This window comes from Mustelus asterias, chromosome 17 (genome assembly GCF_964213995.1).
Source record: "Mustelus asterias chromosome 17, sMusAst1.hap1.1, whole genome shotgun sequence".
NCBI classification, from domain to species: Eukaryota; Metazoa; Chordata; class Chondrichthyes; order Carcharhiniformes; family Triakidae; genus Mustelus; species Mustelus asterias.
Window position 1 is genome coordinate 63,034,017 of NC_135817.1, and position 16,068 is coordinate 63,050,084.

Below are 16,068 nucleotides of genomic sequence, written 5' to 3' on the forward strand. Positions count from 1 at the left end.
ACAATCCAACAAGTTTCATTAGATTGGATAGGTGCAGTTCCAACAACACAAGAAGCTCAAAACTATCCAAGAGAAGGCAATCTGCTTGATTGATGCCCTGTCCAGCGCCTTAAACATTCACTTCCTCCACCAACAATGCAGAGTAGAAGTTACAAGATGCATTGTAAAAAGGTGTTAAAAGGGCGGCATGGTGGCACAGTGGTTAGCACTGCTGCCTCACAGCACCAGGGACCTGAGTTCAATTCCCAGTTTGGGTCACTGTCTGTGCGGAGTTTGTGCATTCTCCCCATGTCTGCGTGGGTTTCCAGCCACACTCCAAAGATGAAGTTAGGTGGATTGGCCATGCTAAATTGCCCCTTAGTGTCAGGGGGACTAGTTAGGGTAAATGCATGGCTTTATAAGGTTTGGGCCTGGGTGCGTTTGTGGTCAGTGCAGACTTGATGGGACAAATGGCCTCCTTCTGCAGCAAAGTAAAGTTTATTTATTAGTCACAAGTAAGGCTTACATTAACACAGCAATGAAGTTACTGTGAAATTCCCCTCGTCGCCACACTCTGGTGCCTGTTCAGGTCAATGCACCTAACCAGCACATCTTTCAGACTGTGGAAAAAAACTGGAGCACCCGGAGGAAACCCATGCAGGCACGGAGAATGTGCAAACTCCACACAGTGACCCAAGCCGGGAATCGAACCCAGGTCCCTGGCGCTGTGAGACAGCAGTGCTAACCACTGTGTCACCATGCCACCTAGGATAGGTGCACTGTAGGATCCTATGATTCAATAACACTTCTAACCTTGCTAATGGATAAATCAACCTTATGCCAAACATAGGTCATTGGGACTTCTATTTATACCATATTTGCAACTGACTCAGTACTGGTCTAAATTCTTTGTTATCCCCACAACTTATTGGCATAAGTTACCAACTGCAATTGCAGCAACTCACAAGAGACCTCTTCCAAGCCCATAATTTAACCACCTGAAAGGACAAGTGCAGCAGAGACAAGGGAATATCACCACCTGAAAGTTTCCCTCCAAGTCACACACCATCCTAACTTGGAAATATATTGCTGGCCCTTCACTGTGGCTGTATCAAAAACCTGGAATTCTCTCCTAAATCGGAGTGTGACTGTACCTACATCACATGAACTGCACTAGTTCAAGATCGGCTAACCAGCACCTTCTCAAGGGAAATTAAGAATGGGCAATGTATTGTGGCTCTGCCAATGATCCCATGAAAGCATAAAGAAAATTGACAGGTTGGGAGCAGATTGGTCATTTGTTACAATCAAGTGGGCAATACAATTGCTGCACCCATCACCGGCTTGATTTACATAATCTTTGGAAATTGGTCTATGGTTAATTTCATAACAGTTAAAGCCAAAGATAGAAGTTTGAAACAATCCAACAAGTTTCATTAGATTGGATAGGTGCAGTTCCAACAACACAAGAAGCTCAAAACTATCCAAGAGAAGGCAATCTGCTTGATTGATGCCCTGTCCAGCACCTTAAACATTCACTTCCTCCACCAACAATGCAGAGTAGAAGTTACAAGATGCATTGTAAAAAGGTGTTAGAAGGGCGGCATGGTGGCACAGTTATATGTTTCCCAAGGAGACCTTGGAATAGTACAAAATAAAGAGCGATTTACAAAAATAAAGGGTTGATATAAAGGGTTGGGCAGCATGGTAGCACAGTGGTTAGCACTGCTGCCTCACAGCGCCAGGGACCCAGGCTCAATTCTGGCCTCGGGTCACTGTTTGTTTGGAGTCTGCATGTTCTCCCTGCATGGGTTTCCTCCGGGTGCTCCGGTTTCCTCCCACAGTGATTGGCCATGCTAAATTGCCCCTCAGTCTCAGGAGGACTAGCTCGGTAAATGCACTGGGTTACGGGATTAGGGTCTGGGTGGAAATGTTGTCAGTGCAGGCTCGATGGGCCAAATGGTCTCTTTCTGCATTGTAAGGATTCTAATTTTTTTTATTCATTTGTGGGACATGGGCGTCGCTGGCTAGGCCAGCATTTATTGCCCATTACTAGTTGCCTTTGAGAAGGTGGTGGCGAGCTGCCTTCTTGAATCGCTGCAGTCCATGTTCTGTGAGTTGACCCACAATTCTATGATTTTATCTAAGTATTATTAGAAGAAATGTTTTGCCATGAGGGAACAAGAGCAGCAGCAAACTGAAACAATCCCATTGTACAGACATGCCTCGTAAAATAAAATAATTTACAAAATCAAAATTACCTTGGCCATTTATATGGACAAAAAAAACCCTTACTTCCATTTCTTTCTATTCTCAAGCATATGATTTTTTTTCAAAACTTGCCACATTTAAAATTTTGGAAATATCAATCTATATAATAAATCGCTGACAAGGAAATGGAAAGATTTGAAGTTAGTTACAATTTATATGCATGAAATTTGAGGTTAAAAAGAATACGACAATGATGAACCTTCCTAACCACACCAACTACCCCAACACTGCATACCCCTCCCAATGCAAGACCCACCCCTCCACCGCTATTTCTGAGCTAACTGTTAATCACTGATTCAGAATTCAATCTGGGACAGGAAGGTATGAAGGCTCTTCTCCCTCAGCCAACTTTCCCACTCCAAGTGCTTCCAGATACAATCTCCAGTTCAGTTCCAACTTGATACAATTTAATCCATGGAAAAGTATTGAACACATTCGACATGCGGCTAACTAGATGCACAACCTCACTGTGTATTCCTTACTGACAATGACCAGTAAAAAGCTCCCATGCACGGCGTATAAAGTCCCATATTAAACTGAAACAGATATTTGCAGCAAATGCTAGAACTCTTGATTATACTGCTGTTTTGATATAAGCTTCAAATGCCCATTGGTTTCTAGGTAAAGTTCTTTAAAATGTTCTCTTACCTGAAAAGATGCCTGAAGCATCCATCTCTTTGGTCCAGCTCAGTATCATATAGATCATGCTGACAAGCAATGGTAGCTGTCTCTTTTGACGTCCATGGAGCAGGGGCATCGTGTATGTGCAACCAGCGGTTCACATCTTCTTAAATCCTTCCCTACACGCCCATTTCAAAGTGACGTCCTTTTCAGGCGTGTAGAACAGGGGCCTGGAAGATTGGGGAAAACAGGGACTGTCAGCATGTGTCCCTTCAAATAAATAATACAAGGTAAGGGCACGCCGCCAAGCTAAGAACATACTGGCCTGGGGGCAGTGATATGCCCAGGGGCAGGTGTACAGCACAATACCTGAGAGACACCAGGACAATATAGATTCCCCACCTGAGAGACACAGGACAATATAGATTCCCCACCTGAGAGACACCAGGACAGCATAGATTCCCTACCCGAGAGACACAGGACAATATAGATTCCCCACCTGAGAGACACCAGGACAATATAGATTCCCCACCTGAGAGACACAGGACAATATAGATTCCCCACCTGAGAGACACCAGGACAGCATAGATTCCCCACCTGAGAGACACAGGACAATATAGATTCCCCACCTGAGAGAGACCAGGACAGCATAGATTCCCCACCTGAGAGACACAGGACAATATAGATTCCCCACCTGAGAGAGACACCAGGACAGCATAGATTCCCCACCTGAGAGACACAGGACAATATAGATTCCCCACCTGAGAGACACAGGACAATATAGATTCCCCACCTGAGAGACACAGGACAATATAGATTCCCCACCTGAGAGAGACCAGGACAGCATAGATTCCCCACCTGAGAGACACAGGACAATATAGATTCCCCACCTGAGAGACACAGGACAATATAGATTCCCCACCTGAGAGACACAGGACAATATAGATTCCCCACCTGAGAGACACAGGACAATATAGATTCCCCACCCGAGAGACACAGGACAATATAGATTCCCCACCCGAGAGACACAGGACAATATAGATTCCCCACCCGAGAGACACAGGACAATATAGATTCCCCACCCGAGAGACACCAGGACAGCATAGATTCCCCACCCGAGAGACACCAGGACAGCATAGATTCCCCACCTGAGAGACACCAGGACAACATAGATTCCCCACCCGAGAGACACCAGGACAGCATAGATTCCTCACCTGAGAGAGACCAGGACAGCATAGATTCCCCACCCGAGAGACACCAGGACAGCATAGATTCCCCACCCGAGAGACACCAGGACAACATAGATTCCCCACCTGGGAGACACCAGGACAACATAGATTCCCCACCCGAGAGACACCAGGACAGCATAGATTCCCCACCCGAGAGACACCAGGACAACATAGATTCCCCACCTGAGAGACACCAGGACAACATAGATTCCTCACCTGAGAGACACCAGGCCAACATAGATTCCTCACCTGAGAGACACCAGGCCAACATAGATTCCTCACCTGAGAGACACCAGGACAACATAGATTCCCCACCTGAGAGACACCAGGACAACATAGATTCCCTACCTGAGAGACACCAGAACAGCATAGATTCCCTACCTGAGAGACACAGGACAATATAGATTCCCCACCTGAGAGACACCAGGACAACATAGATTCCCCACCTGAGAGACACCAGGACAACATAGATTCCCCACCTGAGAGACACCAGGACAACATAGATTCCTCACCTGAGAGACACCAGGACAACATAGATTCCCCACCTGAGAGACACCAGGACAACATAGATTCCCCACCTGAGAGACACAGGACAATATAGATTCCCCACCTGAGAGACACCAGGACAGCATAGATTCCCCACCTGAGAGACACAGGACAATATAGATTCCCCACCCGAGAGACACCAGGACAACATAGATTCCTCACCTGAGAGACACCAGGACAGCATAGATTCCTCACCTGAGAGACACCAGGACAGCATAGATTCCCCACCTGAGAGACACCAGGACAGCATAGATTCCCCACCTGAGAGAGACACCAGGACAGTACAGATTCCCCAGCTGAGAGACACCAGGACAGCATAGATTCCTCACCTGAGAGACACCAGGACAGCATAGATTCCCCACCTGAGAGACACCAGGACAGCATAGATTCCCCAGCTGAGAGAGACACCAGGACAGTACAGATTCCCCAGCTGAGAGACACCTGGACAGTATAGATTCCCCACCTGAGAGAGACACCAGGACAGTATAGATTCCCCACCTGAGAGAGACACCAGGACAGTATAGATTCCCCAGCTGAGAGACACCTGGACAGTATAGATTCCCCACCTGAGAGAGACACCAGGACAGCATAGATTCCCCACCTGAGAGACACCAGGACAGTATAGATTCCCCACCTGAGAGACACCAGGACAGCATAGATTCCCCACCTGAGAGAGACACCAGGACAGTACAGATTCCCCAGCTGAGAGACACCAGGACAGCATAGATTCCCCACCTGAGAGACACCAGGACAACATAGATTCCTCACCTGAGAGACACCAGGCCAACATAGATTCCTCACCTGAGAGACACCAGGACAACATAGATTCCCCACCTGAGAGACACCAGGACAACATAGATTCCCTACCTGAGAGACACCAGAACAGCATAGATTCCCTACCTGAGAGACACAGGACAATATAGATTCCCCACCTGAGAGACACCAGGACAACATAGATTCCCCACCTGAGAGACACCAGGACAACATAGATTCCCCACCTGAGAGACACCAGGACAACATAGATTCCTCACCTGAGAGACACCAGGACAACATAGATTCCCCACCTGAGAGACACCAGGACAACATAGATTCCCCACCTGAGAGACACAGGACAATATAGATTCCCCACCTGAGAGACACCAGGACAGCATAGATTCCCCACCTGAGAGACACAGGACAATATAGATTCCCCACCCGAGAGACACCAGGACAACATAGATTCCTCACCTGAGAGACACCAGGACAGCATAGATTCCTCACCTGAGAGACACCAGGACAGCATAGATTCCCCACCTGAGAGACACCAGGACAGCATAGATTCCCCACCTGAGAGAGACACCAGGACAGTACAGATTCCCCAGCTGAGAGACACCAGGACAGCATAGATTCCTCACCTGAGAGACACCAGGACAGCATAGATTCCCCACCTGAGAGACACCAGGACAGCATAGATTCCCCAGCTGAGAGAGACACCAGGACAGTACAGATTCCCCAGCTGAGAGACACCTGGACAGTATAGATTCCCCACCTGAGAGAGACACCAGGACAGTATAGATTCCCCACCTGAGAGAGACACCAGGACAGTATAGATTCCCCAGCTGAGAGACACCTGGACAGTATAGATTCCCCACCTGAGAGAGACACCAGGACAGCATAGATTCCCCACCTGAGAGACACCAGGACAGTATAGATTCCCCACCTGAGAGACACCTGGACAATATAGATTCCCCACCTGAGAGAGACCAGGACAGCATAGATTCCCCACCTGAGAGACACCTGGACAATATAGATTCCCCACCTGAGAGACACCTGGACAATATAGATTCCCCACCTGAGAGACACCAGGACAGTATAGAGCCTCCCACCCCAACAGTACAGATCCAATACCTGAATGGGTGCGAGGGCAGGTTCACAAGGGGCTAGACGCGCCTAGCTCAGGCTGCCCAATGCTGCTGTTCCGGGATTAAAATGCCACCAGTTTCACGCTTCACTGTTGAGGCTCCAGTTCTGGACGTGCCCTGGTTCTCGAATGGGAAATTCTAACAGCTCGCTCCTGAATGCATCTGCCAAATGTGTTCAGATCTCTGGTTATAATGCAAGCAGTTTGGTTTTCCCACGTGTTATCACCTCCCAGTTCCACGAAATCCAAGTAGCCGCTCTTTCTGCTTTACTTGTCCATTTTTGGCATTGATTTATAAAGTTTCAGTTCCATTAAGTGTTCCACGCCCAGATGGAGCTGTCTGCCTTTGAGCAGAGGCGGAGAGGTAACATTCACTCTCACCTTATTTCTGCTGGCTATTTAGAACCTTTCCTGCTATTATTCCAACTTAGAAATGACGAATTCTTTTTTTTAAAAGTCAATGTAAATGATGCTCTTTTTGAAATCAGTTTCACCTTGGGCAATCCAGATATTCCCCTTTGGGAACAGATGCAGTTAAATGATTCAATTCCGGCAACCTTTTTTAAAAAAAACTTACTTTGACTTTGGTGTGTTTAAACATGGATTTCGAGAGAGAGAAAGAAACTTACAACTATATCTTATTCCCTCTGGGGAGGGGGAAATCCCTTTAGGTCCTGGTGGCGAACGAGTTGTGCCATCTTCATTCATTCCCAATTTGAGGAATATTTTTTTCCCGTATAGTGTCAGTTTTTTTTTCCATCATCCATCCATTCCCAAACCCCTGTCCAGTTTTTCGCAGGATCCCTGTTTCTCCCAGTGGATAAAGGCGGTGGCACTTTCACTACGCGCTGAAATTCCTCGTTTCCTTGTCACCCCTCTCAATTCCTGGAGTTTGTCGTCGTCCCGCCGCTGTTTGTGTCGGTGTCCGCCGGTTTCCTCCCCCTTCCTCAACCTCTACAGAGAGGTTGTGTTGCTAACTGACCCTGCAGATCCCGGCTCCGGACAGCACACGCTCTATTCAACTTAAATCCAGAAGCATTCACTAACCTCTCGTGTGGTAGCAGCCACACTTACTGCGATATTATATATATATATATATATAAATGGTTACACCAGTTTCCAGTTCCATGTAGCGTTAGACTTTTCCACATTCTGGTCATCAATGCATTGTCAACAGCAGGACAAAAAAACAGGTTGGATTAACTTTTAGGGTAAAATAAATTCCAGCTGCGAGTGTTTTGGTAGTCGAATTGACAACATGAAAAAGCGTCACACGCTGTGGGCGGAACGAGTTGTTCTCCTGTATTAGTCCGAAGTTAATGGAGGTTGCAACTTTTATATCACAACCCCTTGTGCGGACGAGAACCTGTGATCTCAGCACGAGAAGAATGTATGGATGTGTATTTAATGCACGTCAAAAGTCTAATGTTGTCACGGTTCTTGTTATGCAGAGTCCTACAGAGCTGCTGGATACCTGCGCAGCAAGTAAAAGGCAAACCAGAAAGGTGGCAGGCAAAGCCAGTGCCTTTGAATAATTCAGACGCACCTCTGACGTCTAATGTTGTGTTGTTTGGCCAAGAAACCCCGAATCTTTCTTAGCGGCGAGCTCCTTTTGAAGTGCCGAATTACCCGGCTTTCATGGGACCTTAGACACTCAACATTGCTCCATTCTCATGTCAATGCAGCCTGGCCTGCCAAAGATATGAAGTGCACGTCCAGAGACAGGTATTCCGCCCCATTCCCTTGACTGGCCTCATTTAAACTGCGAATTAAAACCTCCAAGTTAAGCCCAATGCGGAAATATAGCTCGCATTTTTTCGGATGTTGACATATTGTGTGAGTAAAGATGCTTGCTATTCCGATATGTGCTTTAAGTTTAAAGACATCACATTGCAATGCAGCGTGCTCCCTCTTGTGGTTGGATCAGACTTGACCAAAAAGTACAGTATCATATTTCTGTCCAACATCAGCTATCAGCTCGCCCCCTTGTGTCCTGCATCTTTTTTACTGCCACTGAATGTCATGCTTTCTTTTTATTTTTCATGTTAATATATCCAAGAGTGATTATGAGTTATCCTTGGGAATCCAATTTAGAGGTTCAATTATCATATTTTCTGAAGTTCCAATAGAATTAGTATCGACTAGATCAACTTACCCCATTCCAATGTTATTTAAGTAATACTTCACAACAGTACTCATCATGTCAAATATTAAAGACATAGGAACACAATTGAAAAAATAGGTGATGCAGTCTATGCGGCCCACACTTTCCCCATAGAATCTAAAGTTAAAGTTTATTTATTAGTCACAAGTAAGGCTTACATTAACACTGCAATGAAGTTACTGTGAAATTCCCCTAGTCGCCACACTCCGGCACCTGTTCGGGTCAATGCACCTAACCAGCACATCTTTCAGAATGTGGGAGGAAACCGGAGCATCCGGAGGAAACCCACGCAGGCACGGGGAGAACGTGCAAACTCCACACAGACAGTGACCCAAGCCGGGATTCGAACCCAGGTCCCTGGCGCTCCATCCTATCATGAACTAAAAACAACTTTTTTTTTGTAGGAAAGTTCATCGTAAATAGTCCCTGGTGCAGCAAGATTAACGATTTGTATCCATATTCGCAACTCAAACATTCATGTAAGCCGCAATATTTTAAACCGAATTTTCACATGGATTTGTCGGAATAATTTTAATTGCAAAGAGGCATACTGGACGATACATGGACATGCCATGTCGCAAATCCGATTTCTCTTTAATGCTGACATAACTTATTTTAGACAATCTTCTTGCAGGATTTAAATTAATGCCAAATGATTAAAAGACAATACTTGGGGAAACCAAATTTCCCAGAGAAGGGGGGTCCTGACTGAGGAGTACTAAATTATGAGGGATATAGATAGGGTAGATAGGAAAAAAACATTTACCCTTAGTAGAAGGGTCAATAACCAATGGGCATAGATTTAAGATAAGGAGCAGAAGATGTAGAGATTTGAGGAAAAACCCAGAGGGTGATGGGAATTTTTAACTCACTGCCTGTGGAAGAAGGAACCCTGGACCAAATGCTGGAAAATGGGGTTATAATAGATAGGTGTTTAATGGCTGGCATGGACACAATGGGCTGAAGGGCCTCTCTATGTGCGGTAAAGCTTAATGGTCAGAATTTTATCATCTCAGCAGAGGCGGCAGTGAGACTTCCCTGAGGTGCATTCTGGGAGAAGTCAGTACAGTCACATCTACTGAAAAGTGAGAAGCGGAAAAATCCCTCCAGTGATAAACAGAAGGAAGAGCAGGCCAAAAAGTGACGTGAGACCAACGGATGCAGCTAATTGGTGAGTAAGTCCTGGTGGGTATTTCCAAACCATTTTAAATTAAAACTCATTGCTTAGACAAGGGTACCATGTTGTACCATGTTGTGATCACTATCACTAAAATACTCCCCCATCATCACCTCAACTACCTGTCTGGCTCCATTCCCCAGAATCGGGTCCAGCACAGCTCCCTCCCTTGTTGACCCTCCACATATTGATTTTAAAAATTCTTCTTTACACATTTCAAGAAATCTACTCTATCCAAGTCTTTAACACTATGTGTATCCCAGGAAATTATTTGTTTTATTACTTTTTAAAAAAAACTTATAAAGTTTTTAAACTGTTTATTCATGGCAGGAGAGCTCAAAGCTGTGATTTGCTCTTCTTGCTCTATGTGGGAGGCCGGGCACACTTCCATTGCCTGTGGCCAGCATGTGTGCAGGAAGCATGTCCAGCTGCAGCTCCTGGAGACTCGGGTTTTGGAGCTGGAACAGTGGCTGGGGACACTGTGGAGCATCTGTGAGTCTGAGAGCATTGTGGATAGCACATTAAGTGAGGTGGTCACACCACAGCTGAAGGGACTTGAGGAAGGAAGGGAATGGGTGACCACCAGGCAGTCCAAGAGATGTAGGCAGGTAGTTGAGGAGTCCCCTGGGGTCTCGCTTGCAAATCAGTATTTCATTTTGGAGGCTGATGAAGGCACAGGTTCCTCCAGGGAATGCAGTCAGAGCCAAGCTCCTGGCACCACAAGCAGCCTGTCTGTACAGGACGGGAGGAAGAGAGGCAGGGCAATTGTGAGAGGGGATTCTATAGTCAGGGGTACAGCTATGTGCTTCTGTGGCTGGCAACGTGGCTCCAGGATGGTGTGTTGCCTCCCTGATGCTAGGTTCCAGGATGTCATTGAATTGCTGCAGGGCATTCTGAAGGGGGAGGGTGATAAGGCAGAGGTCATGGTGCATGTTGGTACCAATGACATAGATAGAAAGAGGGATGCATCAAGAATTCAGAGAGTTAGGCAGTAGACTAAAAAGCAAGACCTCTCGGGTTGTAATCTTGGAATTACTCCCAGTGCAACATGCTAGCGAGCACAGAAATAGGAGGATAGTGCAGATGAATGTGTGGCTTAAGAGTTGGTGCAGGAGGGAGGGTTTTAGATTCCTGGATCACTGGGACCATTTTTGGGGAAGATGGGACCTGTACAAACAAGACGGTCTACATCTGAACCAGAACAGAACTAACATCCTTGCAGGACATTTTACTAGTGCTGATGGGAGGAGTTTAAACTAATTTGACAGGGAGAGGAGACACAGACTGTTAGCAAACTAAGGGCATGGAATCATGCAGCAAAACAAACAAGTCCAAGGGAGTGCAGCTGTATTAGGTTTCAAGAGAGTAAGACCAGGCTGGATGGCCCCTACGTTAACGCCAGGAGTATTGCACTTCAGGCAAATGAGTTGAGAGCAATGATTGACATGTGGAAGTGTGATGACAGAGACATGGATGAAGGAAGGACACGATAGGCATTCAACATTCCAGGATATATTCAGGCGAGACAATGCAGGAGGTAAAAGAGGAGGAGGCATTGCATTATTAGTTAAGGAGTCAGTTCTGCAGGAAGGAGAGATGATATATTGGAGGGGACATCAAATGAAGCTTTGTGGGTAGAGCTTAGAAATAAAAAAGGGGTCGCCACATTGTTAGGTGTTTATTACAGACCCCAGGATTTCCATAGGAATATTTAGGAGCAAATATGTGTTCAGTTTGTGGAGGTGTGTATAAACAATAACAATAGGGTTATTATATTAGGTGATTTCAACTTTCCCAACATTAACTGGGATATACATAGTGCTAAGGGCTTGGATGGAGTAGATTACTTGAAATATGTACATAAGAACTTTTTAAATCAATATACAGAGGGTCCAACAAGGGAGGGAGCTGTGCTGGACCTGATTCTGGGGAATGAAGCCGGACAGGTAGTTGAGGTGGTGGTAGGGGAGCATTTTAGTGATAGCGATCACAATATGGTACAATTTAAGCTTGTTATGGACAAGGAAATAGACAAGCTGCAAAAAAAAAGTTTTGGATTGGGAGAGAGCGGATTTTAGTAAAATAAGACAGGATCTAGCCCAGATAGACTGGGAACAGCTACTAATGGGAAAATATACAAAAGAGCATTAGGGGGCATTCAAAAAGGAAATGGGGAGGGTGCAAGTCCAGCATGTTCCTTCTATGGTGATAGGTAGGATTAACAAGCCCAGGGAATCATGGATGGCCAGAGACATTCAAGATATGGTAAGAAGGAAAAGAAAGGCTTTTAAAAAGTACAAGGGGAGCAAATCAGTGGAGGCATTAGTGAGGTATAGAAAGTGCAGGGTGGAGCTTAAGAAAGCAATTAGAAATGCAAAAAGGGGATATGAGAAAGCTCTGGCTGGTAAAAGTAGGGAAAATCTCAAGATATTCTGTTAGTATAACAATGGGAAGAGGATAACCAGGGAAAGAATAGGGCTCATTAGGGACAAAGGGTGCAATCTGTGGGTGGAGCCAGAGGAATTGGTAGAGTGTTGAATGAATACATCACATCTACCTTCACCCAATAAAATGAGGATCTTGGTATGTAACTGAGGGAGAGGGATTATGAGGTTCTTGAGCAAATTGGCATAGGGAAGGACAAGGAGGTGTTGGAAGTGTTGGCAGCCTTAAAAGAGGATAAATCTCCAGGTCCAGATGAATTGTGCCCTAGGCTGCTGTGGGAGGCAAGGGAGGAGATTGCAGGGGCTCTGATCCAAATTTTAAATTCCACTCTGGCCATGGGGGAAGTGTCGGATGGCTGGAGATAAACCCAGGGAACTACAGACCAGTGAGTTTCATGTCAGTGGTAGGGAACCTATTAGAGAAACTTCTGAAAGGGAGCATCTGTCTCCACTTGGAGAGGCAAAGCTTGATCAGGGATAGCATGGCTTTGTCAGAGGGAGGTCATGCCTAACAAATTTGATTGAATTTTTTGAGGAGGTGACCAGATGTGTAGATGAGAGTAGTGCAGTCGATATAGTTTATATGGATTTCAGCAAAGCCTTTGACTAGATCCCACATGGGAGACTTGTAAAGAAGTTAAATTCACATGGGATAGTAGGGTGGTGAAAAAGGCATATGGGACACTTGCCTTTATCAATTGAGGCATAGATTACAGAAGCATGTTAGAGTTGTATAGAACTTTGGTGAGGCCACAGCTAGAGTACTGTGTGTAGTTCTGGCTGACACATTATCGGGAAGATGTGATTGCACTGGGGGGATGGGGGGGGTGGTTGCAGAGGAGATTCACCAGGATGCTGCCTGGGATGGAACATTTAAGTTATGAAGAGAGATTGGATAGGCTTGGGTTGTTTTCGTTGGAGTAGAGAAGACAGAGAGGCGACCTGATTGAGGTGGACAAGAGTATGAAAGACATAGAAAGAGTGGATATGGAACAGCTGTTCTCCTTAGTTGAAGGATCAGTCACGAGAGTTCAAGGTGAGGGGCAGGAGGTTTAGGGGGGGATGTGAGGAAAAATATTTTTTGCCCAGAAGGTGGGTAATGCATTGGAATGCGCTGTCTGGTAGAGGCAGTATGCCTCATATCCTTTAAAAAGTATCTGGATGAGAACTGGGCACATCATAACATTCAGAGCTATGGGCCAAGTGCTGGCAGATGGGATTAGGTGGGAGTTCAGGTGTTTCTAATGTGTCGGTGTGGACTCGATGTGACAAAGGACCTCTTCTGCGCTGAATGATTCTATGATCTATGGCCCCGCCCGCCATGGGAATTGGAGCAAGCCAGGGGCAGACCATGGAAAGGTCGTTGACCTCGCGCAGGATTTTACTGTTTCGGGACAAGCATAAAATCCCACCCTATGACTCTATTTTAAAAATTCCATCCATCCGTCCATCCCTCCCTCCCTTCTTCCTGAGGTGACTATTTAAATCCAAGTCCTTTTGTTCCCTCTTTCTAGAACTTCCTCCACCTCGACAGCCCTTCCCAACACAGCTATTCGCAGCAGACAGAGGAGGGTGGTGTTTTTGAGATTAGTTATGCCTCTGTTGCAGGAAGAAGCATAGCATCCACAGGACATCCTGGTTGATTTGGAGGTGTAGAGTGACTTTACGTCCTTGATGAAGGGGAAGCAGTTGAGGCCAGGAAATCAATAACTGTCAATGTGGTAGAGGACATTTGAAGAGTCACAGATGTAGGTTGGAAGATATTGGATGAGGGGAGAAAAAATAGACTTGAGATAGGAAGAAATAAGTTCTGTGGAGCATGAACAGGCTGAAACAGTGGGTTGACTTGGACAGTATTGTTTATGGTCCTTGAAAAAGAGGTGGATGGACAATGTGAGATTGGATTCTACAAGATTAGAGCCATTGGATGATCACCTACTTTGAATCATTGGACTGGTCAATACTTAAGAACTCAGCGACCAACCTGAACAAGTAAATGTATAGAAGACTGTATGCTAAATCTGTGTGTTTCCAACTGAAAACCATGGATGAACAGGGATATCCACAGCTTCCTGAAGTCCAGGTCTGAGGTGTTCAAGTCAGGCGACCTTGACCTATACATGAAATCCAGAAACAATCTCCGGAGAACCATCAAAGATGCCAAGAAACAGTACCAGACCAAGCTAGAGTACCAGGCTAGCCACACAGACTCTCACCAAATATGGCAAGGGCTGCAAGATATAACAGGCTACAAGATGAAGGCATGTAAAATTGCCGGTACCTATGTATCCCTCCCCAATGAGGTCCAGGCATTCAATGCCTGTTTTGAGCAAGAGGTCAGTGAGAGCACACCTTCCGCTCCAGAAGCCTTCGCCAAACTGGTACCCAAGATCACTATCGCAGACATCAGAGCAACCTTCTTGAAAGTCAACCCACAGAAAGCCACTGGCCCAGATGGCGTACCCAGATTCTTCATGGACCAGTTGGTGGGATTATTCGCAGACATCTTTAGCCTCTCCTTACACAAATTTGAAGTCCCTATCTGCTTCAAGAAGATGACCCCTGTACCAAAGAAAAGCCAGGCAGCGTGCCTTAATGACTATCACTCGTGGCTCTGACATCCATCATCATGAAGCGCTTCAAAAGGTTAGTCATGGCACGGATCAATTTCAGCTCTCAGATTGTCTGGATCCACTACAGTTTGCCTATCACAGAAAATACCATCTGATTTGATTTGATTTGATTTTGATTTATTATTGTCCCATGTATTGCCATACAGTGAAAAGTATTGTTTCTTGCGCGCTATACAGACAAAATATACCATTCACAGAGAAGGAAATGAGAGAGTGCAGAATGTAGTGTTACAGTGATAGCTAGGGTGTAGAGAAAGATCAACTTAATGCAAGGTAGGTCCTTTCAAAAGTCTGACAGCAGTAGGGAAGAAGCTGTTCCTGAGTCGGTTGGTACGTGACCTCAGACTTTTGTATCTTTTTCCCGATGGAAGAAGGTGGAAGAGAGAATGTCCGGGGTGCGTGGGGTCCTTAATTATGCTGGCTGCTTTGCCGAGGAAGCAGAAAGTGTAGACAGAATCAATGGATGGGAGGCTGGTTTGCGTGATGGACTGGGCTACATTCACAACCTTTTGTAGTTTCTTGCGGTCTTGGGCAGAGTAGGAGCCATACCAAGCTGTGATACAACCAGAAAGAATCCTTTCTATGGTTCATCTGTAAAAGTTGGTGAGAGTCGTAACTGACATGCCAAATTTTCTTAGTCTTCTGAGGAAGTAGAGTTGTTGGTGCGCTTTCTTAACTATAGTGTCGGCATGGGGAGACCAGGACAGGTTGTTGGTGATCTGGCCCCCAAAGACTTGAAGTTCTCGACCCTTTCTACTTTGTCTGCCTGGCCCTACACTCAGGCTTGGAACACCTGGGTAACAAAGACACTTATGTCAGAGTCCTATTTACAGCTCAGCCTTCAACACCATTATTCCGTCAAAACTCATCTCCAAACTCTGTGGCCTGGGGCTCGGCTCCTCCGTCTGCAACTGGATCCTAGACTTCCTAACCCACAGACCGCAATCAGTAAGGATAGGCAACAATACCTCCTCCACAATCATCTTCAACACCGGTGCCCCACAAGGCTATGTCCTCAGCCCTTTACTATACTTCTATACACCTATGACCGTGTAGCCAAATTCCCCTCCAACTCAATTTTCAAATTTTCTGATGATACTACCG

At 45.8% G+C, this 16,068-nt stretch overlaps 1 protein-coding gene across 2 annotated transcripts in view; it reads right to left on the reverse strand.

Moving 5' to 3' along the window:
• Positions 1 to 7,848, reverse strand: part of eva1c (eva-1 homolog C (C. elegans)) — a 122,794-nt gene extending 114,946 nt beyond the window's left edge. Inside the window, exons 1-2 of one of the 2 annotated variants that reach the window (XM_078232828.1) lie at positions 6,534 to 7,848; positions 2,899 to 3,101 (exon numbers count right to left, since the gene is read on the reverse strand). In XM_078232828.1, coding sequence (XP_078088954.1) covers positions 2,899 to 3,007 — 109 coding nt within the window. In that variant the 5' untranslated portion in view covers positions 3,008 to 3,101; positions 6,534 to 7,848. The remainder of the gene's footprint in view (positions 1 to 2,898; positions 3,102 to 6,533) is intronic. The other variant, XM_078232829.1, reaches the window with a different exon arrangement.
• Between the last annotated feature and the right edge of the window lie 8,220 nt (positions 7,849 to 16,068).